Here is a 26,926-nt window from a genome sequence, read left to right as displayed (position 1 = left end):
AGCAGGAGACCTGGCAACCTTCGCCCCGCCCCCTCCCGCCGCTCCCTCTCTGCGCCTGCGCGCGCCGGGGTCAAGGGTCAGGGAGCCAGGGGGCGGAAGTGGCTCATAATCCTAGGGAGCTGCGGCGGCGAAGGCGGCGGAACAACAGCAGGAGCCCCAGCTGGCGCCTCAGGGGCGGTTTGGGCCTCTTTTCCCCTTTCCCTGCCCCGCTCGGGCCCCGCGGGCTCGGGAGCCCCTCCAGGGCGGGCCCTATGAGTGTGTCGCTGGTGGTCCTTCGCTTGGAGCTGGCCGAGACTTCGCCCGTGCCGGGCGGCTTTCCTTACAGCGCGGCCGGTGAGGGGGCTCGGGGGAGAATGAGGGGGGAACAAGCCGGGGGGGTGGAGAGAAAGGGAGGGAAGTCGGTCAGAGAGAGATTACAACATAAATATTTTTAAAATTCTACTACAGTGACCCCCAGTGTGTTTTACAAGAAAAAGTACAACTTTTAAACCACAGCAATTATTATTATTTTATCCCCAAAGGTAGAAAGCCTAACCGAATTATATCCTCTAGTTAAAAGGCGCTTATGTAAGAGCAGATGTCTCTGTAGGTGAGATCAGACAGAGGTGATACCGGTTGAAGTAGATCATGTTGAGCAAGGTAGAGCAGTGATCCCAAGTTAATGACAAACTTCATATTGTTGCTATTTACTATGAAGAGTTACTGGTATCACTCTACATAGTGTTATAATGTTTCAAATGAAAAAGGCCTTCCCCCTCCAACAACAGATATATATGAAAGTTGGTGTGCTTGGTTTACTAATAAGCCCTCTGGCAGAAGCCTGTGTAGGAGGAGTTAATGCAAAGTATGTGTGCACAACACAGAACAAATCCCTTCCAGAATGTGTGGTATGTTTGGGAATGCAGGATGTACACTCGAGGCAATAATTCTATGATAAAATAAGCAGTCACTGGTATAGAAGTGTGCCCTCGTCTTCATCTGTGACATCTTAGAAAATGTAAGAAAATGTTTAATTTCCCCCCTGGGTAATGCTACACAGACTCCTGGTTTCTGCATACATGTCTGTCATTGTACGTGACAAATTGCTGATTACTTAATACAACGGCAAGAAGGAGATAGGGTCTCTGTCTTATGCTTACCCTATCAAACAGGGCCCTTTCATAATAATAATGTGATGGAAGTTGTCTAATTAAGCATCCTATCAATTGCTCTAACAGGAAAACCCGGATACCTGTGTTACACTGTGTGTGTGTGTGTGTGTGTGTGTGTGTGTGTAATGCTTTGCTCATGACCTGATTTGTATCTACAAGTGCCTCTGAGATCAGCTAAATGATGTCACAGGCGTGTTGTAGCCCAAATGCTGAACCAATAGGAGGCCGGAAACATTTAATTATTTGTACTCCACCCATCTGACTGGGTTGCCCCAGCCACTCTGGATACTTTCCAACAAGTTTAAAGAAGAATGAATTAATTAATAGGCTAGTTCAACTGCAATGGATATAATCATTTAGATTTGAAAGGGCGTGTTTGCTTTTGTTGTTTTTGTTCTAGCTTGTGGATAGCTATTATAATAATACACATCACTGTTTTTGTTTAGCCACTGAAATGTCTGATGAGGAAATCCAGGAGAAATCACTAGCAGCTGCCACAGCCTCCTTAGACGGAAAGGAGCCTGTTGAGAAAGCCGCTATCATTCACCAGCACATTGGCCGCAGGGAGATGACTGATATGATCATTGAAACTATAAAGCCTGATGCAGGTACTGGTATGGTGCTTCCATGTGCTTCTGGGCAGAATGCAGGTGCAAGTTTATGCTTCGAGAAAATATACAACTATCAGAGTGGGTGTCAGGCAGAGCCAGTTAACATGCATATGATAGTGTGAGCTTTTTCCTTTCCACTTAGCTATACAACAGGACCACTACTAAATCAGACTTGTTAAGTGCCAGAATTAACTAATTGACCAAACAGGAAAACTTTGTTGTTCTTGTTACTGGCTAGGCTGGGAGAGAGGGCAGGACAGGAACAGACTTGGCTCTCGGCCCTTGTTTCTTAGAGACGAGGACATTCCCCAAACAGTGAATGGTTATGAGCATGCAACTTCTGTAGATTTGTTTGCAAGATTGTTCTAAAGTTTTAAAGTATTCTCAGAACTGATGCCTATTAAAGGGGTAGTGAACAGGATGCCTTCCAGGTGTTTTAAACTACAGCTCCCAGCATCTTTGACCGTTGTCCATGTTGGCTTTGGTTGATGGGACTTGGTAGTCTAGAGGGAGTCAGATAGGGAAAGCCCATTCTAATAATTCTACAACAATATGAAGGAGTAATGAGTGATCAGGGATTAACTTTCCTGCTTTACCATGCTTTGAACTGCATGAAAGGACTTGCATGAGCATAACAGACCTTTCCCTCCCTGTCCTCCCCACCCCTTTGAGCCACTCAAATGTGTTCTGGATTTTCCTGCAATCCTCTGGAGCAGGTTTTGGTTATGGGGGTAGGGAAAAAAGAGGGAGGGGAAGTTCTGTTGGACATACAGAGGTCCTTGTGCAAATGGAACACCTTCATTGGATGTAACCTTTTGTGATCAAACATAACTTGAGAAATGTTTCTAATTGCTAGGGGCTGCTTTGCGGTCTTTACCTTTTGGCTGCTAGGTTAGAGCTGCGATCCTAAACACGCATATTAGGAAGAAATCCCCATTGGCACACTGGAGCTTGCTTTGGAATCAGTATGCATGGAAGTGAGCTGTCAGTGGCCTCTTGATCCTTTCTATAACTAAATAGTCTGGAGGACCAGTTTGCAAGTCACCTACTTGAAACAAAATCCTCAGATTGGTTTCACTGACTCTGTTGGACATGCTCCTGGGTTGGTAAATAGTGAACTGCGGCTTGGAAGTAGTCATTGATGTACACAATTTACAAAGGGCCCTTTCTGAGTAGATTCCCTTTATAACGTATGGAAATAGTGTTTTAGTAAAAGGTGAAAGATTTATACGATCTGAAGAGAAACCAGAGTATTGTTATGATTAAATGATCTGTTATGATTAAATGGGCACAAGATGTTGGACACAACATTATGATGGCTGACTGGGAACAGTTATGGACCACAGGTATGAAGTTCACGGCATGTAATGCCTTAAGAGAGAATATAATGAAAATGATATACAGGTGGTACATGACACCAGTCAAGCTTGCGAAAATTTATCATTTGCCCGATAATAAATGTTGGAAATGTAAAGAGACTGAAGGTACATTCTTTCACCTTTGGTGGACATGCCCAAGGATTAAGGCTTTCTGGGAGATGATCTATAATGAAATGAAAAAGATATTTAAATATACCTTTCTGAAGAAACCAGAGGCCTTTCTCCTGGGCATGGTTGGCCAATTGGTGCCAAAGATAGAACTTTCTTTATGTATGCTGCAACAGCAGCAAGAATACTTATTGCAAAGCATTGGAAGACACAAGATCTACCCACCCTGGAAGAATGGCAGATGAAGGTGATGGACTATATGGAATTGGCGGAAATGACTGGCAGAATCCGAGACCAGGGAGAAGAGTCGGTGGAGGAAGATTGGAAGAAATTCAAAGACTATTTACAGAAACATTGCAAGATTAATGAATGTTAGAATGATGTTGGAATGAATTTATGTGATTTTAGCAGAAATGTTACAAAGATTTAGGAAAAATAGACTGTTAATTGGTGAAAGGAGGGAAAGTAAAGGTATATTAATTTCAAGATAAATTTACAGGATAAAAATTTGAAAAGAGGGAAAGGATTTGCTGAAATGGATAATTGACTTAGAATACAAAAAAGGGAGGTGTGAGGAGGTCAGAGAAATAAGCTAATGAAAGATCAGTAATGGGAAGATGTGCTGTATTTTTTATTGATTTTTCTTTTTTGTTTAATGGATCTCAATTCTCTGTTTTTTTCTTTTTGATTTTTCTTTTTTTTCCTTTTTTATTTTATCTTTTCTTGTTTAAAATGAGGGTTTTTTTATTTTTCTTGTTGTATTTCCAAAAACTTTAATAAATATCTTATAAAAAAAAGGAAATAGTGTTTTAGAAGATCAGTTGAATTTTTCACGAATTAATTTTTGACCTATACTTTTCTTGATTCATGAAAAAAGAAGCGTTGAAAGCAGTGATGGAGGAAGGCAAAGCGTCTGAGGCATCCTCCCCCGATGACCGAAGTAAACATAATGGCCAAAGTGGGGGTGTTGGGACAGCACCGGATTCCCCCTCAAAGCAGCTTCCAGACCAGATTTCCTTTTTCAGTGGAAACCCGTCGGTTGAAATAGTTCATGGCATCATGCACCTCTACAAGACAAAGTAAGGAAGTGCTTCTCTTACGTGGCTTCTGCGAAGCGGGTCACAGATCCAAGCCTTGTATGGTTTTTGTGAAACTCCTGCTCCCTTAGAAGGAAGGGCTTTAAGTCAGTGGAAGAGCAAACATATTGCTTGCTGAAGATCTCAGATGCGCATTCTCAGCCTAACCTACCTCACAGGGTTGTTGTAAGAATAAAACGGGGAAAGGGAGAACAATGGGTATCACCTTTAGCTCCTTAGAGGAAAAGTGTGATATAAGTCTAAGAAATAAATGAATGAATCAGTTAGTGGGTGCTGGAATAGGTTCCTCTCTTTTCCTGGAATACTGGAGAACTATTGCCAGCCAGAGTAGACAATACTAGCCCAAACTGAACCTAATTTAAGGTAAATCCCTAGGTACTCTTTGAAATGTGATAAATCCAGTTCCTGGATTTTTATTTTTATTTATTTTGGAAGAGATAACTCTGGTTTAGTCATTTTTTAAAAAGTGCAATAAAAGAAAGTAGCAGCAGGATAAAGTCCAGGGAGGCAGGTTAAAATTGCCTTAACTGATGCTTTAAAGGGTCTGGGAAAGTGTTTGGGGGAAAGTTCTTGGTTTGAAATATTTACTAACACTTTGGTTACGTTTGACAGCACAATCTTTACGGTGGTGGTTCTCTACCATTTAGGAAACTCCTGTTACCTGTTTAGGAACCCTGTGCATTGCTATGCAGCCCCTGTATGTTGAAGAAGGTTCTGGGATATTTCAGGGTGCAAATCGGTTGCTCATATTTTGAACACTGCCTTGAGTCTTGGGCCTCTTTGTGGTCTTGCACAAATCAAGGGTGTACTGTAGCTATTCTTTCAGCTGCTGCATATTGTAGGGCGGGGCGGGGGGCGGCCATGGGTGGTTCACAGCCAAGGAATGCACATGGCAGATAGTTAAGTATTTATTGTTAAAGATAACATTCACAGTTGCATCTGCAGCTCTGAATACCTACGCACACCAGTGTAGAATCTAGGCAGCTATTCCCAGGTCTGAGCTCTGTGGACTATGCAGCAGTTGAAACAGCCCCCCCCCCTTTCTTCACCCCAGTTTATGTATCCTTCCCTAATGGGCTGTGTGCACACGGCCAGAGAGCGTTCCTGCATAGAAACTTTCTCTCTGCATCCATTTTCAATTCCCTCCTGGTTCTGGGAGACAGTGGCCTGCCTGTTCCTGACATCAGGTGGGGAACACTTTTGGCTCCACACGTCAGGTACTTATTAGGATCTGTCACGGGGACCAAATCTGACCACCTGTCAAAGTACCTTTCATGCCAATCTTAAAGGGGAAGTAAGGTAAAGGTACCCCTGACCATTAAGTCCAGTCACAGATGACTCTGGGGTTGTGGCTATAGGCCGAGGGAGCTGGCATTTGTCCTCCGACAGCTTCCGGGCCATGTGGCCAGCATGACTAAGCCGCTTCTGGCGAACTAGAGCAGCGCACGGAAACGCCATTTACCTTCCCGCTGGAGCAGTACCTGTTTATCTACTTGCACTTTGACGTGCTTTCGAACTGCTAGGTGCGCCGGAACTGGGACCGAGCAATGGGAGTTCACCCCATCGTGGGGATTCGAACCGCTGACCTTCTGATCGGCAAGCCCTAGGCTCTGTGGTTTAGACCACAGTGCCACCCGCCTTACATAAACTTTTGTGAGTTTCTCCCCCATCCCTTTCGTGTTAAGTTCTCATTCTCATGCTACTCTAGCACAAATATTTGCGCATCAGACGCATGTGTCCAGTGGTGCATTAAACCATGAAGCCTGCTGATGGGCATGGTTTAGGGAAAATGGCCTGGTGGGCCAAGATTGACCCGCAGGCTGGCGGTTGCCCACTCCCGTTATAAAAGAAGATCTACAGTGGCTCGCAGCTGCCAACCAGGGAGGTCCATCTTCCTTTGCTGATCATCTTCTTGATGAACTTGAGATGAGCCTTTCTGCTGTACTGTTTGTTATCACAGCAGTGATTTTCAGTAATAGGTAACCAGGTTCAGTGGGGTTGACAAACCTATAATGAAACAAAGTTACAGATTAATCCAGAAGTAGCCAGCATGATGTCAGATGTTTTGGACTCCAACTCCCATCAGCCCCAGCCAATATGGACAATGGCCAGGATGATGGGAGTTGGAGTTCAAAACCTCTGGAGGGACACCACATTGGCTGCCCTTGGGTTAATTAGTGCAGTTTTGCAGGGAAGTGACAGAGGTAGTACATTTCCTCGTCAGAAGACCCTGTTATACAAATTATCTGTACTGTGGGAGGCTTTGAACGAAGTAGATCCGTAATACATCTGTGCATTTTAATTAAGGCTTTCACTGGTGGATTGAGGCTTTCAAAATGCCGGCGAACATACTGACCATTCTAATTCCCGTCTCATGCAGCAAGATGACCTCCTTGAAAGAAGACGTTCGGCGCAGTGCCATGCTGTGCATTCTCACAGTGCCTGCCACGATGACCAGCCACGACCTCATGAAGTTTGTGGCTTCCTTTTATGACGTCATCGAGCACATGAAGATCATACGAGACTCCACCCCAAACCAGTACATGGTCCTGATCAAATTTAGTACACAGGTAAAAAGCCAAGAGATGAAATGTTACTTTGGCCAAAGGGGGGGGGGGAACAGTTTTCTCCAAGTACACAGTGCTTTCAAAAAATGCTTTAGAAACACCCAGCTGTTTCTTCTTCCCAGGATGCCAGAAGTAGTGAACAAGATTGGAAAGCACACTTTTACCCCAGAAAAAATGAAACAAATTTTAAACCCAAGTAACCACTGAACAGGTTTAACCGTTCACTGAGGCACATTCAGCAGTAAAACCTATGCTCTTCTGCATATACCTTCCTAAAACTGTTGTTGTGGAGCACCTGGATGCAGCCCAGAGCTACTGGAGGCCATTTTAGGTTCATAAAGGTCTGTGAGACCCACCACCAGCTCATGTGCCCAATATGCCATCTTAAATGGTTTAACTGGTTATGCTGTCCATGGGCACCTTCTGTGTGATTGTTCTGAGGGCTGGAGAACCTTTCCCCAACTGGGTGCCCTCCTTGTGTTTCGACTGCAACTTCCATCAATCTGAAACATCTGGAGGGCACCAGATTGGGGAAGGCTGTGTTAGAGTGTTAAGACTTTTGGGGGGGAGAGAGTTAAGTTCAGGTCTCTGCTGTTCGGTTCTTTGTTGGGGAGACTTGGCTTTTACGGGAAAGTACAACGAAATTAAAAGATGCCTGCTTCTTGGGAGAAAAGCAATGACAAACCTAGACAGCATCTTAAAAAGCAGAGACATCACCTTGCCAACAAAGGTCCGTATAGTTAAAGCTATGGTTTTCCCAGTAGTGATGTATGGAAGTGAGAGCTGGACCATAAAGTAGGCTGATCGCCGAAGAATTGATGCTTTTGAATTATGGTGCTGGAGGAGACTCTTGAGAGTCCCATGGACTGCAAGAAGATCAAACCTATCCATTCTTAAGGAAATCAGCCCTGAAGCTGAGACTCCAATACTTTGGCCACCTCATGAGAAGAAAAGACTCCCTGGAAAATACCCCGATGTTTGGAAAGATTGAGGGCAGAAGGAGAACGGGACGAAAGAGGACGAGATGGTTGGACAGTGTTCTTGAAGCTACCAGCATGCGTTTGACCAAACTGCGGGAGGCAGTGGAGACAGGAGTGCCTGGTGTGCTCTGGTCCATGGGGTCATGAAGAGTTGGACACAACTAAACGACTAAACAACAACAAACAACCTTTTTTGCCAGCTTTACTTCTTTGGAGACACGCGGGGCTTTGAATCCAGTTGCTGATTTGAAACCATTTGCCATTCAGATCTGTTTGGAGTCAGGAGTCAGTTACTGGACACAGCACAAGCAGTTTGCAGTTGTCTAAAATGATTCAGTTTGTATGTTTGACTTGAAGCACTGACTCAGGTGGGCTTGGGGATTCTGACTGAGCGTTAAAGTGGCAAGAAGCAGGGGAGCTGGATGTGGGCTGTTGCCAATAAAACCTGATTCTTTGACCAGAAAGCGCATAAAAGTCTTCCATGTGCATTTGTGAAATTAGGATTTAATCTATTGGAATATAGCAGTATCTATATATGGAAAATCCCAGGCATCTTAAAACTTGAATCTGGGTTTTTAATTTGATTTTGGCACGTATAAATTTTATATTTTATCTTTTCCTTGCTTAATTTTGGTGTTGTACAGCTCCAGGTGCTTTCAAAATATACATTTGGATTTGTAGCATTATCTGAGCTATCAGCAGAGTTAGGATGTGTGCATTATAAATACTTACTTCCTTTTTTTAGAAAGTGTTCTAGATTCTGTGGGGACTGTGTGAGCACTACCGGCCTGGGAAGTAATCTCAGTTTGTCTCCTATTGGCACAGATGCCTCTGTTCTGCTTTTCACTGTAGTGGGCTGTGCTCTCTCCATCCAAACAGCTCAGTCTCTTCTTCTTTGCTTTAATTGTAGGCAGATGCAGACAGCTTCTACATGACTTGCAATGGCCGGCAGTTCAATTCCATAGAAGAGGATGTTTGCCAGCTGGTCTACGTAGAGAGGGCAGAGGTCTTCAAGTCAGAAGATGTAAGTTCCTTCACACTTTTCCAACTCTGGCATCCTCTCAGGATCCCAGCTCCCTTCAGCCAGCTGGATGCAGCACCTCAAGGTTCCAGGAGGAATTGTGAATGTCTACAAAAGAACTTGTCTCTGTTTGTGTGCATTTTTAAACACCAGTCTGCCCCTTGATTCTTTTGCCCAGTGGCTTCCAAACTGTTCTGAGGAAGTCTGGGGAGAAGATCAGTACAGTGGTACATTGGTTCTCAAACTCAATCAGTTCTGGGAGTCCGTTCAACTCCCGAAACCATTCAAAAACCAAGGCATGGCTTCCGATTGGCTGCAGGAGCTTCCTGCACTCAAGCAGAAACCGTGTCAGATGTTTGGCTTCCGAAAAATGTTTGCAAACCGGAACACTTACTTCCGGGTTTGTTGATGATTGTTCACTGCCCAGGACTCTGTTTAGAGGAAGGAAAGCCGATTTGTTCGACAACTAAGCCATTCGAGAACCAAGGTACCACTGTAATTGGAGGGGGTGGATTGGCATATTGAATAACAGCCTCTCCACCATTAGTGATCTTCCTGTGCTGTATGCAGTCGGTGGAAAGCATTGAGCATGTTCCAGGCATTTTGTACCATCTAAAAGGTGCAATAAAGAGTTAACAATGACAGCAAAGCCAATGCTCTTGCGATTTATTCCCATAAGCTAATACATGCATATAGGGAAGACAAATAAGGAATAGAAAATAAAGACAGAATCATGTTAGTTTATTAAATCTCTTTAGAAATCTGCATCCCATGTAAGGCTGATGGTTTAGCACCTACAAACGAGGAATAAATAAGTACAGTGGTACCTCGGGTTACATACGCTTCAGGTTACAGACGCCGCTAACCCAGAAATATTACCTCTGGTTAAGAACTTTGCTTCAGGATGAGAACAGAAAACGTGCAGCGCCGGCGCAGCAGTAGCAGGAGGCCCCATTAGCTAAAGTGGTGCTTCGGGTTAAGAACAGTTTCAGGTAAAGAACAGACCTCCAGAACAAATTAAGTTCTTAACCCGAGGTACCACTGTATGAGAATGGAAGCCATATATGCACCAGGTTTAGCCTGAACTTTAGCTAATCTGACACTGGCTTAATTTTTTCTATCAAAGCTATATCTCCAAACATGATCTTCCTGTTTTGTTTTGTCAGGTGGGCTTTTGTTTCTAACTTGGGCTCGGTTTTTCGGGCACTACAGCTCTGTGTGCCGCCATGGATGAGCACTGCTGTTTTTGGCCTCTGTATAAAGTGGCTGGTGGGCTTAGAATCCCCTTTCGCTATTGAGAAGGCGAAAAGAAGAATGGGGGGGGGGGGAAATGAACACTTTGCCAGTGTAAATATGTGTTTGGTTGCATGTGCCATCAAGCAGCACCCTGACAAATCTGGATGTGCCTTTTTTCTTCCTCCTCCGCAGGGGGCCAGTCTTCCTGTCATGGACCTGACTGAGCTCCCCAAGTGCACTGTCTGCCTAGAGAGAATGGATGAGTCCGTCAATGGGATTCTCACAACGCTTTGCAACCACAGCTTCCACAGCCAGTGTCTGCAGCGGTGGGAGGACACCACGTAAGAAGCGCTCTTCATTCTGGAGTATTGCCGGGGAGGGGGAGAGAGAGAGAGAGAGAGAGAGAGAGAGAGAGAGAGAGAGAGAGAGCTGTTTGCGTGCCTTTCCCAATTTTGTTGCCCTTCCAACATGTAACAGTGGGCCTAAATGTGAGGGTTCCAGAAAACCTGCCAGTGCCCTGAATCAGGGGTGGCTAACTTGAGGTCAAGGTCCATATAGTCAAAGCCATGGTTTTCCCAGTAGTGATGTATGGAAGTGAGAGCTGGACCATAAAGAAGGCTGATCGCCAAAGAATTGATGCTTTTGAATTATGGTGCTGGAGGAGACTCTTGAGAGTCCCATGGACTGCAAGAAGATCAAACCTCTCCATTCTGAAGGAAATCAGCCCTGAGTGCTCACTGGAAGGACAGATCCTGAAGCTGAGGCTCCAATACTTTGGCCACCTCATGAGAAGAGAAGACTCCCTGGAAAAGACCCTGATGTTGGGAAAGATTGAGGGCACAAGGAGAAGGGGACGACAGAGGACGAGATGGTTGGACAGTGTTCTTGAAGCTACAAACATGAATCTGACCAAACTGTGGGAGGCAGTGGAAGACAGAAATGCCTGGCGTGCTGTGGTCCATGGGGTCACGAAGAGTTGGACACGACTAAACGACTAAACAACAATAACTTGAGGTCCTCCAGAAGTTGTTAAGCTGAAACTGCCATCATCCATGAACCATGGCCCTGCTGGCTGGGGCGGACGAGATCAACAAGTCCTGGAGGGCTGTAGGTTAAATAACCCTCCCCCAAACTGGACTTGGTTTGATCTAGTGTGTTCACTTGACTTTTTAAACAAATCATGTTACTTTTATAGGCTATATAAACACCACTATTTTTAGTCTGCACAGTAGGGCAGGTCCCCATCTAAAATAGCCAACAGTTCATAACCCGACACTGCTGCCAGTGTTCGAGGCATAGTGCCTGTCTATAGGTCAGTTGCTGGGGAGAGTGTTGTTGTGCCCGGGTCCTGCTTGTCGGCTTCTGAGAAGCCACTGTGAGTACAAGGTGCTGGGACTAGATAGGCCTTTAGTCTGATAAGGGCTGCTCTTATGTTTTTTTGTGGGGGAAAAGGAAGAGAAAAAGCACTTGGGCTTAACAGCAGTGGGGGTACAGAATGATGTGGTTGTGCTCATGGCATCGCGGAAGAAGCCTTCACTTATCCCTGACCTAGGATATAGGGCAAGATAAAATTACTGAAACAGTTAAAGATGACGGCGTACCCTTTTGGCCAAGGTGGACCCGATTTTCCAAAGCTCTTTTTGACCATGTTGTTTCTACTTTTTATTCCCTCTGCTTCTGTCTGACTCTTCAGCAGCAGCTGTGAGGGTTGCTTAGTCTAACCCATGGGTAGGCAAACTAAGGCCCAGGGCCCGGATCTGGCCTAATCGCCTTCTAAATCCGACCCACGGACAGTCCGGGAATCAGCATGTTTTTACATGAGTCGAATGTGTCCTTTTATTTAAAATGCATCTCTGGGTTATTTGTGGGGCCTGCCTGGTGTTTTTACATGAGTAGAATGTGTGCCTTTCTTTAAAATGCATCTCTGGGTTATTTGTGGGGCATAGGAATTCATTCATTTCCCCCCCCAAATATAGTCCGGCCCCCCACAAGGTCTGAGGGACAGTGGACCGGCCCCCTGCTGAAAAAGTTTGCTGACCCCTGGTCTAACCCATCCCATATTCTTAGCAGATTTCTTATATTCCTGTCCTGGCTTTCTTTTTTAAGTTACTGAGTTATCTAGGAAGTACTTAAAATGGCTAGAACAGGGATAGCCAACGCAGTGCCCTCTGCAGGTTGCTGGACTCACGTATGCTGGCAGTCGTACTTCAGCAGCAGCTGAATTTGCCCTGCACCTCCCACAAGCTAATCGGCCTGGATTGTAACCACTTCTCTCTCCCCTGCCTCTTCCAGGTGTCCTGTGTGCAGGTACTGCCAGACGCCGGAACCTGTGGAAGAGAACAAGTGCTTTGAGTGTGGAGTCCAAGAAGTGAGTGGGCACAGATCAGGGGCAATTTTTATGTTGATACTTGTATCGTCTGCAGCGGGGGCTGTTTACAGAGGGAGCCATTTTCTCCAGGCTAACCAACCCTGAATGCCCTTTTAAATCTCACTGGGATAGGGGTTGCAGTAAGGAGGGATCAGAAGACGCAGAGGGTGTCCCCACCCAACTGCAAATGGTTCATGCAGTTGCTTGAAGAAAAGATAAGCTAAGAAAGAAACAAATTTCCCATTTGCTAAGGCAAACTGGCACATCAGTAAAGTCTTGGGTGCACTGGCTCCCGGTGGAGTACAGGATCAGGTTTAAGGTGCTGGTTTTAACCTTTAAAGCCCTATACCGCAATAGGACCCTCGTACCTATGGGACTGCCTCTCCTGGTATGTCCCACGAAGGAACTTACGGTCTTCAAATAAAGACATCTTGGAGATCCCGGGCCACAGGGTGGTTAGGCTGGCCTCGACCAGAGCCAGGGCTTTTTAGGCCGAGGCCCCGATCTGGTGGACCGCTCTGTCACAAGAGACTAGGGCCCTGCGGGACTTGACATCTTTCCTCAGGGCCTGCAAGATGGAACTGTTCTGCCAGGCCTTTGGCTAAGGCACAGTCTGACCCCCTCTCTCCTAACCCGATGGTTGCCATTAATTTGATTCTGAATTGATTCTAGAATGCATTTTAATTAATTGATTGTGCAATTTTATGTACACTGTGCTATTTTTACTTGTTCTTAGCCGCTCTGAGCCTGGCTTTGGCCAGGGAGGGCGGGATACAAATAAAAAATTATTATTATTATTAGGCACCTGATAGGCAAGCAGGGCCTGCCCCCTGTCCCAGTGTGCCCCAGCCCACCTTTGAGTGTCCCTCTATTCCTCTCGGTGCCTGGTGATGGGATCCTTTGCATGTTTACTCAAAACTCGCTATTCCACTGTTCATTGGGACTTTGCAGCAAGGGTAAGGATTGCAGTCTGGCTGTCTGACTGCTTTTTCTGAGCTTCAGTACCATCCTTCTTTTCATGCAGAACCTGTGGATATGTCTGATTTGCGGGCACATTGGATGCGGACGCTACGTTAGCCGGCACGCCTACAAGCACTTTGAGGAGACGCAGCACACCTACGCCATGCAGCTGACCAATCACAGAGTCTGGGACTACGCTGGAGGTATTTCCTCTACCCGACACTGCTTGAGGAACAGCCATTGCTGAGCCTTAAATCTGTGCTTCGGTATTTAGCTGCCGAGCCAAACCTGCCTCGTACCATGTCAGGCTCTTGGTCCTTCTAGGGAAAGTGGACTATCTACTTTGCAGGTGGGAAGTCCCAGGTTCAGTTCAAAAGGGGGCTGGGAATATCCCCAGTCTGCAACTGAAACCCTGGAGAGCCACAACCAGCCAGTGTAGGCAGTACTGAGCCGGACAGAACACTGTTCTTTGTTGTTGTTAGAAGATTTTTTATTTTTTCACAATACAGTAAGATAATTACTACGAAAAGAGTACAGAGTCCTTTCCTAAAGGCAATTCTCAGCCCCACAGAAGGTAGGCGCCCCTCCCAGCTCTCACCTGGGATCCTTCCTTCCTGCTCCCAGCCTCTCCCCCAGGTAGACCAACATTGCGCTGTCTCCCACTCAGGGACCTCCATCTGCCATGAACCACCCCCATGAGTACACAATCCCTGGACATTAGCAAAGGCCCCATACATACGACTCAAAAGAAAAAGAGACAAAAATGGAAAAGGAAAGAAACAAGAAGAGAGGAAAGAGACAGAAAGCAACAGACAAAAGGAAAAGGAACATTACAGAAAAGTAAAAAGGACATTTGATTTTCCATCTGCCAGTTACAGGGGGGAAAAGAAAAGATTAAGGCATTCAGTCCATGATAACACCCGTCTTTTCTTCTTTCTGTTAAACAGTATTTCTTTTAAGTCAAAGTGTCTCAGAATCATTCATTTCTTTTTCTCACAAAAAGTCCAAGAGGGGTTCCTGAACTATTATTATTACTGGTAAAAGTCAACCATGTTCCTTCTTTAATATTAACTTTACCTCTGTTAATTCTCACCACTCTTCCTCCATATAGAATAATAGTAAATCCTTCCATCAATGGCCATGTTATAAAATCTCCACTGCAATCACATATTGGGATAATAGTCCATAATTTCCCCCCTTGTTATCCTTTAATTCATGCCCAGTTCCATATGTTCAAATTACATTTCCTGTTGTGTTTATGATAGTATCACAATCTTCTCCTTTAGAATCTTCCATTTCCTTTTTTTCCCCAGAGACAGTATCATAAATTCTGTAGTATTGTCCTCTGAATTCTCTGCAAATCAAATGCAGAATACTTTCTCTGGTAGAACTGAAGAAAGGCCAGGACTGAAGTTTCCCCAAAGTTCAGTAGCAGAGCACCGGCTTTGCTTGCAGAAGGTCCCTGGTTCATTCCCTGGCATTTTCACATTGGGTGGGAATATCCCCTGTCTAAAACCCTGGAGAGCAAGTACCAATCAGTATAGACCAGCCTTTCTCAGCCTCGAGCCCCCAGATTTATTTATTTTTTTAAATTTCATGTCCAGGCTAACCTACTTTTTATTTAATGCAAATTACAGTACCAGTTAACTATTTCCGAACCAAGTCACACAGAACAAAATATATTTACAAAGGAGCAGAAGGGAGGAGGCAAAATAATAAAACATTAAGCATACTCTCCACAAAAAAAGTTTATATTTAAAATGAAAAAATTAATCAGTCACAGAGGCATTCAAGTAGTAATAATATTATACATGTTTTGCTTCTTCTTTGAATCAGGACAGCTTTGTACGTGTATGCAATAGTTTGTGTACAACCCACAGTCCATTATATGTAGATTTTAGATATCTGCTTTTAAGATGGAAGTGAACACGGTAATTGTGTGCACAAACCCAAGTGATCTATCAGCAACATAGTAACAAACACAAATTTTACAGGCAAACATATTATTTATATATATAAACGTTCACTTATATATATAAATAGTTTTTTCCAAAAAAAACCCCCAAGAACAAACAACACAAGGAAGGAAAATATGTATCTCAAGTCTTTATTATGCCTTTTGATTTTGCTTTTATTGCCTTGGCACAAATGAAGCAAGAAATTAGCCTCTATAGAAATATTGGGAATTCAAAGGCTTTTGATGTATACACCTGGTAAATCCCCAGATGTTTTTGAACTACAACTCCCATAAGCCCTGACCACTGGGCATGCTGGCTAGGAATGATGGGAGTTGTAGTCCAACAAACAGCCATGGACCCAAGGTTGTGAATGGCTGGTATGCTATAGACAATACTGAGTTAGATGGAACTTTAATCAAGAAAGGTCTTGGGTCCTGTGGGACAATTGCAAGAAGCAGGTTGGATGAGCTTGAGCTTGCTAGCTCAGCAGTGCAGCCATCTTCATTACCAGGGCCCAACTCCTCCTGTAGGGCGAGACTGGAAGTAGCTGAGTGCTCCGCCTGCGAGATTCCCAACAGGGTAGGCTTGTTGTATGGTGGGTGTGGGTAGAATTAGTAACTGAATTTTACTTTTGCTTTCTGTATCTATTTGTAATTCCAAATAGGAAATTGGAGCTAGTCAGTCAGGGTTGTTGCATTTCTCCCTCTCTCTCTCTCTAGACAATTACGTCCACCGGCTAGTGGCCAGCAAAACAGACGGGAAGCTAGTTCAGTATGAGTGCGAGGGGGACATATGCCAAGAAGAGAAGATTGACGCATTACAACTAGAGGCAAGTCCGCACTGGTTTTCTTCCCCTCTTGCTTTTACACATTCTCTCTGGCTTCCTTAACGGTTGGTGAAAGTTGGGTGGGTAATGCAAAGCAACCCAAATGAATGGAGACAACAGGCAGCCCTCTGTTTACATGTGAGCTTGAATGGCATTTGGACAACTGAGGCCGCAGGTCCTTTTCAGTTGCAAGCTAGCTGTTGAGTTTGTGGGAATGTCAAGGCAGAATCCTAGACCCATGTCAAATGCAGGAACAGCTCTCCCTGTGGAATATTCCCTTCTCATTGCCTCTTCTTTCCTTCTGAACACAGTACTCTTACTTGCTGACAAGTCAGTTGGAGTCCCAGCGTATATACTGGGAGAACAAGATAGTCCGAATAGAAAAGGACACGGCCGAAGAGGTGAGTTTCTTATGGGCACTAGCAGCACGTTCCGCTCTTCTGAGGATGGCAGGTTGAAGGAAATGCTGGTAGCGGGCTGGTAGTGGATGGAGGTTGGGCAAATTGGTGATACTGCTCTTCCCTCTAAAGTTGGTGTGGCGTTTGCCTCCTAGGTGGGTCATAAGGAAAGGGTTAAAATGAGTGTGATGTGATTGGCCAGTGGAAACTGATAGGAGGAGTTAGGGTTAGAGGGGGTGTTGTGTGAAAGTCAGTTGAGAGTTGGGAGTTGGAGAAGGAAGAGGGAGGATAAGGGGTTGGTCGAGTTGTGTGGTGAGAGAGTAAGAGGAACTGTTAGGTGGAGTCAGATAGTTGGGATAATCAGTTTGGAGTTGTTAGGAACAAATAGGACAGTTAAGGAACTAAGATTAAGAAACTGCCAAGAAAAATTAACTGAAACGATTAGCTTTTTGATGCCTATAAAATAAACTTGATTATTTGTTAATGTTAACAACTGTCTGGACTCCATGTGTAACTGTAAGAAACGGGTTGGTGGCAGCAAAAAGCAATTACAGTGGTGGCACAGGGTCAATAGACTGTCAAGCGTCCGGGGACCCTGTGTGATTGCCACAGTTGGTCGAACAAGTTGGCATCTTCTCTGATGGTCCTGAGTTCGGGGGTGGGAGGATTTTGGATGGAATCCTAGACCTTTTTACCCAGGCCTTTTGGGGGCAGAGGATGAACATGGCATGAGTGTACCACCCCCTCTTGCCACTTTTCCCACTGGCTAGCCATGGATTCCCATGATTTAAGACGGGGTTCTCTCCCAGCCCTGCCCGGGGATTGAACTTGGGACCTTCTGCAAGTAAAGCGAGTTCTTTGCCACTGAACTGTGGCCCTTTGCATAATGCACATTAGAAAAGGCTCCCCCCAAAAGACCACCCTTGTTCTCAGGCTTACAATCTAAAAACACAGAACCCAAAAGGAAAATGGAGAGGGAGGGAGGGAGGAAGCTCCAATTCAAATGCTTAGGTTTTTTTGCGTAGTTCTTGGTTATCTCTCTTCTTGAAATTTCTTCACTGACTACCCCAGGAAATGGCCAGAGTCTAGGAATCACTCCAGAACACTCAACCCTTATGGAGAGAACACCCAGTTAGATTCTGGCTTGCTTGAAAAGTGCCATTTTCTCTTTTTCTAAAAACAGATTAACAACATGAAGACTAAATTTAAAGAGACGATTGAGAAATGCGACTCGCTCGAGCACAGACTGAATGACTTGGTCAAAGAGAAGCAATCTGTCGAAAGGAAGTATGTGCTTTGTGTTGTGTTTATCCTTAAGAAGCCAAAATCATGTGCAGTCAAACCACATTGGGTTCAGTGGCAGGTGGGATTACCAAAGTCTTTTTTCCTGGACACCTGCCCCTTTTTAAATGTTTTAAAGTTGTTTTGCCAAGCACATGAAAAGCCGAATGCGCATGTGTTGCTGGCCTGCTGCATTCATAATGAAGTACCGTATTTTTTGCTCTATAAGACTCACTTTTTCCCTCCTAAAAAGTAAGGGGAAATGTGTGTGCGTCTTATGGAGTGAATGCAGGCTGCGCAGCTATCCCAGAAGCCAGAACAGCAAGAGGGTTTGCTGCTTTCACTGCACAGCGATCCCTCTTGCTGTTCTGGCTTCTGGGATTCAGAATTTTTTTTTTCTTGTTTTCCTTCTCCAAAAACTAGGTGCATCTTATGGTCTGGTGCGTCTTATAGAGCGAAAAATACGGTAATTACCTTGGCATGGCCTCTGGGACTACTGTTTGATACCCACAGCCTACGGAGTAGACTCTGAATGTAACATAGTTCCCTCTCCTTCTCTGCCCTTCAGGTGCACCCAACTAAACACCAAAGTGTCCAAGCTGACCACGGAGCTGAAGGAGGAGCAGGAAATGAACAAGTGCCTGCGAGCCAACCAGATCTTGCTCCAGAACAAGCTGAAGGAGGAGGAGAAGCTGCTGAAGGAGACATGTGAGCAGAAGGACCTGCAGATCACGGAGGTCCAGGAGCAACTGCGGGACGTCATGTTCTACCTGGAGACACAGCAGAAGATCAATCACCTCCCCGCTGAGGCTAGGCAGGAAATCCAAGATGGACAGATCAATATTGCCATGGCATCGTCAGCCGGCTCATCGGCGGGGGGTCCCGGGAAGCCTTCATCCCGGAAGGGTAGAGGCAAGAGGGGCAAGTGAGAGATGAGGTGGCCGCAGCTGACCTTACTGAAACTGGCCACAGAGGGGTGGCCGGGGGGGGCTGAAGGAGAGTCGCTTGTCAGGTGAAGCAGGCGCAAGAGTCTAGCAAGGGATGAGCGACCAGTTTGCAGAGCCTTTCCTACCCCAGTGCACTAGCCAACAGCCATCGGCAGCCCTTAAGATGCTCTTTCCCTCTCCTGGCTATCTAGCTACTCTTAGGCACTATGTAGTGACTCCTTGGCTGTCTGGCCGTATTTAGCCTCCCCTTCTCTGCTGCATAACCTGAGAACACTGTGTTCAAGTTTTAGATGTTTGCTTGAAATCATACTTTAAACTGAGTGCAAAAAAACCAAAATGACAAGAGCCTTAGATTTCTTTTTTTCCCAGGGGGGGCGCAGGAAGAGACGTTGTGGCCTTGCGCCTTTTGTAAGCTAGGAGTACACCTGGACCCAGGCTCCCTTTCCTGATTTTGAGGCACCTGGCTGAAAGCACATGCAGGCAGTCTCTCCTCTTGGTAGGTGTGCGCTGCAAAGCGGCAGAATTGCCAGTCGAGTAGGAAAGTTCTGCTCGGCTGGAAAGTTTTGTGCCAGGAGCCTTGCTGAATGTTGGCGTTGAAGAGCTCTGAGGTGTTGGGTGCAAGAACTGCATCTCTGTGAGATGCATCATTTTTGAGGCCTTTGTCCTAAGCCTGTCCCCCGGTTGTAAAACTTCTGGGAGGCCTTGGCTGGTGAATCATAGACGGAGGGCTGAGTTAATCAAGAGCATTCTCCAGACTTTGAAGGGCTGTCCAGAAAGCGAGGGAGAAATCTGCTTAAGGGGTGGGAAATGCACTGAAGGTTTGCCTTGTTGAAATCTCGGGTGCCTAGGGCTTAGTAGAAAGGTTGATGCTTGCAGCAAAGCAAGGACCACGCTGGCTAGGGAGCTTTCTGGGAAATTGCAAAACTACCATGCTGGGTGTCCCTGAGTTCATTCACAATTCCCCAGTTCCTTGTGCTGCACTGGACCTGCATCCTCTCCCTGTCTTCTTCCAAATGCTCCTTGCTTGACAACCAGTGTTTTCTGCCTTGATACCTGACTATGCACTGCATGTGAACACATGTGATCAGACCCTGAAACCTGCCTTGAGAGAGTGATTTAGAGTGGAAAAGCTGTGTGCATGTACCTAACCTGTCCCCTGCCGCTGCTTCTTCACTTCCTATCCGCTCCCCATGTCCCAAGAGTGTGTTTCCGCTGTGGGGTTCCACACATGTGGTTTTCCTTGCAACTACCTTGGGAGTTGGTTATGTGTGTTTGTGTGTCAATTCTATTTTAGTTAGCCCTTAGCAGGAAATAGCAGAATTTCAGCATTCTGTGCAGAATGAGCTTGTCTGCAGGTATTTAAGAAGCCAACCCTCCTCCGCACAAAAGAACCCTGCTCAGGGGATTCTAAGGACAAAAACCAAGTGGAGATGGTCAGAAAGGGGCTGGAAGACCCTCTGCCCCCTTCAGACGCCTGCATTTTAAGCAAACCTCGTCTCTTCTGTTTGCTAATGTGTGTGGCTGCCCTAATGCCCTCTCGACATCTTAAGAGAGCTGCGAATAGGTAGGTTCTGCCTGCAACCTGAGCAATGCTTTGGGTCTTGCCCCCACCCCTTCAAATGGCACATTTCCTCAAGTGAAGACTTTTTGCCATGCCAAATGTTGCTCTTTTGCCTTGTCCGCGCCAACTTTACACTCAGCAGCAAGCGTTGCACACACCTCAAGGGCTACGAGAAGTTAAGCCCCTGGTGGTTTGTTTGTACAAGTGTACGCTTTGTCTAGATGGAGGTATAATGAGTGCTCGCCCTCACTGAACAAACTAGAGCCACAGGGCGAGATACTGGCATTGGTAGTATTCTAATGGCTGGATTGAAAATTTTAGTTTTTAAAAAATCAAGCCTACAAGTTTCTGCTAACATGCTTATTTTTTGCTTTGAAAAAGGAAAAAAAATGCATCCATCCCACCACCAACTTAACATAGGCCTATCAAGCTCACTTGATGCAGTTTGCCACCTGCAGCACCAGATTTTTATCAGCTCTAGCTGACTAGTAGTTTTCTGAGCTCCTTGCTGCTGACTCTTTTTGATCAAATTTTGTAGCACAAATGTATCTGTTAAAAAAAAAAAGTTCTGTGCACATGCATTGTACAGTCTTGATACGATAATTTTAAAAGCTAAATGGTCAGTGTAACCGTCTTCTATAGAAACTACTCTGCTTATTTTTGAAACAATCCTATTTTTGCACTTGGTTACTCTTGCTTCGTGATCTCCTCTGTCCTCCTGCATCCCCGGAAGTTAGGATGAGGCTTGTGCAATATTGGTGTGCTAGGGAAGAAGGGAAATTCTTCATCTGGGGAGAAAAGTTCAGGCGGAAAGAGAGGACGCGGTTTAAAAACCACTAAGTCCATGTCATATAAAGATGAACCTGGGCGCCAAGAGTAATTGTTTGAAATGTGTTACTTATCAGGGAATCTTTTGGAAAGATCAGCGTATGCTCAGACTCGCCTTGGCATCATTACTTTCCTAATTTCAGGGCTTGGAGCAAGATCTGGATTCTTCCCTGAGAAGCCTTTCATTTCCTCTGAAATGTTTTTCTTCTTCTTAGTTTCTAGTCCTAACCTCTTAGAAATTGAGGATAATTGCTTGACATTTTTAAGATGCCACCTGTGCTGTGTTTGAACACTGTTAAATCTGCCAAGCTTTTTGCCCTGCTGAGCTAAGAGCAGTCAGATTTATTCAGAGGATAGACTGGAGTTTGGCTGACACTAGCAACACCCACAGATTAATATGGGTGTCTGTTATAATATTATATACTGTAACATCTGCAATGGGACTTTATTAAACTGGATTAAAATATGCACAGTGGCATTTGTGTATGTGCTTCCCTTGGATAGCAGATTTACTAATATCTTCGATAATTTGGAAGAAGGTACATTGAAGTAGCAAGCTTGTGGGCGAAGAGTTCTGCTGTTTCCACACTAGGGATGCTGATTGTCACGAGGAGAGGCAAATCTGCCTTCTGCTGAGTCAGACCATCTGATTCGCTGCCGGCTAAAACAAGGGCCAAAGATCCCCCAGCCTGTAGGCATGTGCCCTGGGGAAAAGGGGTACGGGTATCTTTTTTAACATGTTGGTCAAGGCTGTTCCAGAGCAAGCGAAGCAGTTCTGGAATGCCTCCTGCTGAAAAGTCGTACGTTCTAATGCTTGCTCTAGTGGATAAAAGTCTTCCCACATGGCTTCATCGATCCTCTGTTCATAGGTGGCTTTTGAGAGAGGACCGAAGTGTCAGTTACGTCTAGACCAGGGTTAGAAACTCATATAAGCCCATTGTCAAATGGCACCTTAAACCTAGGTTACAATTAGTGCAACAACATGTCTAGGTACCATTTCCCCCCAATGGGATTTACAGTGGTACCTCAGGTTACAGACGCTTCAGGTTACAGACTCTGCTAACCCAGAAATAGTGCTTCAGGTTAAGAACTGTGCTTCAGGATGAGAACAGAAATTGTGCTCTGGCGGCGCGGCAGTAGCAGGAGGCCCCATTAGCTAAACTGGTGCTTTAGGTTAAGAACAGTTTCTGGTTAAGAACAGACCTCCGGAACGAATTAAGTACTTAGCCCGAGGTACCACTGTATTATTGTTAATATTAATTTCATTTCTATACTGCTTTATGTTTTAAAGAGAAAAAAAAATCTCAAAGCGGTTTACAACACCTTAAAACATCCAACAAAACAATCCAGAATAAAGCAAATTCAAGCTTCAAGGACAAGTATTTCAGAGCCTTCTCTAAGTGACGTTTTGCTTTTCCCATAATTATATACCTATTTATATATATGCCCCATAGCAGAAATACTCCAGGAAGCTAGTGTGGTGATGTGGGTGTTAGACTAGGACCTGGGAGATCAGGGTTCAAATCCCCACTCAATCATGAAGCTCATTGGGTGACCTGGAGTCAGTCACAGCCTCTGAACCTACCTCAAAGGGTGGGGGATGGGGGAAACCATGTACTCCTTAGAGAAAAGGGTGGGATATAAATGCAGTGAAGAAGCTCTTCTGCTTATGTGCTTAAGAAATCTGGAGGGTCAGCCAAATGGAGATTTCAGTCGCCAACCTAGCACCCAGAGATCTCCATGTGGACCTGTGTGCCTGGGTTTAGCACTCTCCCCATTCAATGTCCAACTGGCTGGGTTGAACTCCCCTGGGTCTGGATGCCAGATAGGTGAGCAGATCTGTGGATACAGGAAGAGTTGGTGGGCGGGGACATTGCTTATTTCCCTGCCTTAAAAAGTCTGTGGGTGCAAAGCTATACCTATTTAGCGGAGAAAATCCCATTGAACTCAGTGCAACTAGTTACACCACAATTCACAGAGCAAAGATCGCTCTTCCAGACTCCCCTGAATGCTTCTTTGAAGTGACTGTTCGGCCATTTATTTGACATTTGTTCCCTTGGTGGCTTACGATAAATAAGTTAAAGCAAACCATAAAAGGGAAAAAACTACAGGCACACAACAAAATGGAACTCTCTGTGCTGCCCCGCTTTTTGAAAACTACCTAAGCTATTTAAAAGGGCTGGGTGAACAAAATACAAATATGCTTTCTGGCATGACGAAAAAGTCTGCCATTTGCAGACTAATAAATTAATCACATCTTACATCCTCTTCAAACTTTGGTGCACTCGAGTCCTGCTCACCATTCCAGAACAAGAAGTTCAGTGTCATCACTTGCGGGTTAAATTGAGACAGGATTTATTTATTTTTTTACCCACTACGATGGTACCTTGGTTTAAAAACAGCTTAGTTTATGAACAACTTGGATTAAGAATGCTGCAAACCCAGAAGTAGGTATTTTGGTTTGTGAATTTTGCCTTGGAAAAATAACACGTTTCGCTTCCTGTTGAGTGTGTTCCGTTTGTAAATTGAGTCCCCCGCTGCTATGGGAAAGCACGCTTTGGTTTAAGAATGGCCTTCCAGAACGGATTAAGTTTGTAAACCAAGGTACCATTGTACATGTCTTAATTAGCTTATCAATGCCAGGATATCTGTGCCATCAACAGTTGTTTTGTGCTTATGGCTGGCTCCCTGCCCACTGCAGGTGATAATGCAATCACCCTGGCAGTGCTTAGGGAATTATCACCAACCTGTGAAAAGGGTGTGCCCTCTTTAAGCTTTTAAGCTGATTGTCAGGGACTAGTTTGCTCCCACCCCTTACAATTTTCTTCTTTATAGAGCTGCCAATTAAGATTTTACTCCATGGATCTTACATGTGCTTTAGTATGGCACACGAAAACTTAGGCCATTGGTTCCCAAACCCATGGACCCCTTGACAATTGCAGAGGATCTTGATAGACCACTTAATGATTTTACTGCCTGTTGTAGCAATGTGCTGTGCTTGATGTTGTATGATTTGTAATCTTACGTTTACAGGCATGCATGCTTGCTCATTCATTACTTGTAGGCTGCTTTTCCACTCAAAAATATGCTCAAAGTGGCATATAGCAAAGAAAAGAGGAATGCACAATAAAACAACAGCACAATAGCAAACATGACAGCATACAAAAAACAAACCAACAGTATTTCAGTATATAAAACAAGATTACGGTACATTAACAACATTCAAGAGCAAAAACGAGAGCTTGACTTTCGCCTTGGTCCTAGAAACCCCTCCCTTGTGATGTTGCTTACTGTCCCTGGGGTACCTGGAAACACCCCTCCCACGATGTTAGACCTCTTCCAAGATGCTGTAGATGCTGTGGACTAGTTTGGGAACCGCTGACCAGAGCTATTTAAGATTCCCTAAGCAAGGGCATTTGTTTTAGCTGTAACAGACTAATACAGCTGCTCCTCTGTACACTCTTGACCAGGGGTCAGCAAACTTTTTCAGCAGGGGGATGGTCCACTGTCCCTCAGACCTTGTGGGGGGCCGGACTATATTTTGAAGAAGAAAAAAATGAACAAATTCCTGTGCCCCACAAATAACCCAGAGATGCATTTTAAATAAAAGCACACATTCTACTCACGTAAAAACACCAGGTAGGCCCCACAAATAACCCAGAGATGCATTTTAAATAAAAGGACACATTCTACTCATGTAAAAACATGCTGATTCCCGGACCGTTTGCGGGCTGGATTTAGAAGGCGATTGGGCCAGATCCAGCCCCTGGGCCTTAGTTTGCCTACCCATGCTCTTGACACTTTAACCCAGCATTTGCCATCCTGCCCTTGAGACGTTTTGGACTACATTAACTAGAACTGTTTGGCAAGGTGGTTTTTTAAAGCTTCTCCTAATAAAGCAATTATCCTATAGCAGCTGCTTGGGTTTTGTCCCCTCTAACATTTCCCCTCTTACTAAAAAGATTACCTCTTTGAGAAGCAGAGAAAATGTCCTGAGGCATGCCACACCCACACAATGAAAGCTAAAGAGTGCAACACAAAGACTACATTGAAACGAAGAAGCCAGCGAAAAAATCGTGCAACCCTTTGTCACTGTAAGGGAGGCGGCTGCGGAGTCTGCTTTGCCACTGAGCAAATGCAGAGACCACGGAACCTGGCATGGATGGGAAGGACAGAGCTGGGTGTGATTGCGGTGATGGTCCCCACCAAAGTCCAAACCTCTTTACAATCTCATCCAGTTAGTCCACTGTGTATGTTGGAACACATGATAGACAGCTATATACTAAAGGTAAAGGGACCCCTGACAGTTAAGTCCAGTCGCGGACGATTCTGGGGTCGCGGCACTCATCTCGCTTTACTGGCCGAGGGAGGGAGACATTGGTCATGTGGCCAGCATGACTAAGCCGCTTCTGGCAAAACCAGAGCAGTGCACAGAAACGCCGTTTACCTTCCCGCCAGAGCGGTATACCTATTTATCTACTTGCACTTTGACGTGTTTTCAAACTGCTAGGTGGGCAGGAGCAGGGACCGAGCAACGGGAGCTCACCCCGTCGTGGGGATTTGAACCGCCAACCTTCTGATCGGCAAGCCCTAGGCTCAGTGGTTTAGACCGCAGCGCCACCCGCTGTATACTAGTTGCAGGTAACCACAAGTGCAGGGAGTGTGGTGTTGGCAAGGACTGATGGGAGTTGTAGTCCAGCAGTATCTGAAGGGCACCATTTTCGTTATCCCTGCTCTGTGCCGTGGTGACAAGCGGTCGCATAATGCTTTCACTGGCCTCTTCCATTTCAATGCCTTTGCACACCTTTAAAATTGATATACAGTGGTACCTCGGGTTAAGTACTTAATTCGTTCTGGAGGTCCGTTCTTAACCTGAAGTTGTTCTTAACCTGAAGCACCACTTTAGATAATGGGGCCTCCTGCTGCTGCTGCGCCACCACTGCACGATTTCTGTTCTCATCCTGAAGCAAAGTACTATTTCTGGGTTAGCGGAGTCTGTAACCTGAAGCGTATGTAACCCGAGGTACCACTGTACACATACAGTGGTACCTTGGTTCTCGAACATAATCTGTTCCGGAAGACCATTCGACTTCCGAAATGTTTGAAAACCGAAGCGCAAAGGGCTGGCTGCAAGTTCAGTTGAGAAAACTGAGAAAAATGCGGCATGTTTGAAAACGGAAACATTAATTCTGGGTTTTTGGCATTCAAAAACCAGAACGTTTGGCTTCCGAGACGCTTGAAAACCGAGGTACCACTGTATTAAAAAACTGGATACAACAGTACAAAATGGGTGCTGTGAGTTGATCCAGCACATAGGCTGTGGTGGAAACCCTGGGTGGAATCTACACACATATAAAAAATGTTATGAAAAGCGTTTTTTAAAATACATTGAATTTTCCATAAGGCTCACCATTGCCATCTAGTCTCATATTGTATATTACACTTATAACACACAAAAATTTTATTTGCAGCTGTATAGCGGAATCTCTGGTATGTCAGTAAATGGCATTGTCGGTGGGATGGGGGCAGAAGGTAGGTATGGATCTACTCTCAGAACTTTGGGGAATTTGCAGTAAATGCAAGGATTTCAGACATCCAATTGTTCCACAGTAGGAGCAGCACAATGGCTGCCTCTTATCCAAAGAACAG

At 45.1% G+C, this 26,926-nt stretch overlaps 1 protein-coding gene across 2 annotated transcripts; it reads left to right on the top strand.

Annotated features, from left to right (window-relative positions):
• The first annotated feature begins 45 nt into the window (after positions 1–45).
• On the top strand, positions 46–21,745 carry BRAP (BRCA1 associated protein). 2 transcript variants are annotated; one of them, XM_083629456.1, is made up of 12 exons: positions 46–333; positions 1,598–1,759; positions 4,127–4,328; positions 6,727–6,916; positions 8,804–8,917; positions 10,343–10,491; positions 12,443–12,518; positions 13,543–13,681; positions 16,156–16,265; positions 16,574–16,663; positions 17,844–17,947; positions 18,510–21,745. In XM_083629456.1, exons 1-12 carry the CDS (start codon positions 252–254, stop codon positions 18,868–18,870), a joined length of 1,779 nt encoding a protein of 592 aa, XP_083485582.1. In that variant the 5' UTR covers positions 46–251; the 3' UTR covers positions 18,871–21,745. The 2 variants fall into 2 exon arrangements, with proteins under 2 accessions (XP_083485582.1, XP_083485583.1); XM_083629457.1 differs by having other exon boundaries at positions 78–333; positions 4,130–4,328.
• The last annotated feature ends 5,181 nt before the right edge of the window (positions 21,746–26,926 follow it).

The sequence above is a fragment of the Podarcis filfolensis genome (genome assembly GCF_964270895.1).
Source record: "Podarcis filfolensis genome assembly, chromosome: 8".
Taxonomy (NCBI): domain Eukaryota; kingdom Metazoa; phylum Chordata; class Lepidosauria; order Squamata; family Lacertidae; genus Podarcis; species Podarcis filfolensis.
The sequence above is the reverse complement of the archived record's forward strand: the minus strand, read 5'-3'. Positions and strand labels throughout refer to the sequence as shown.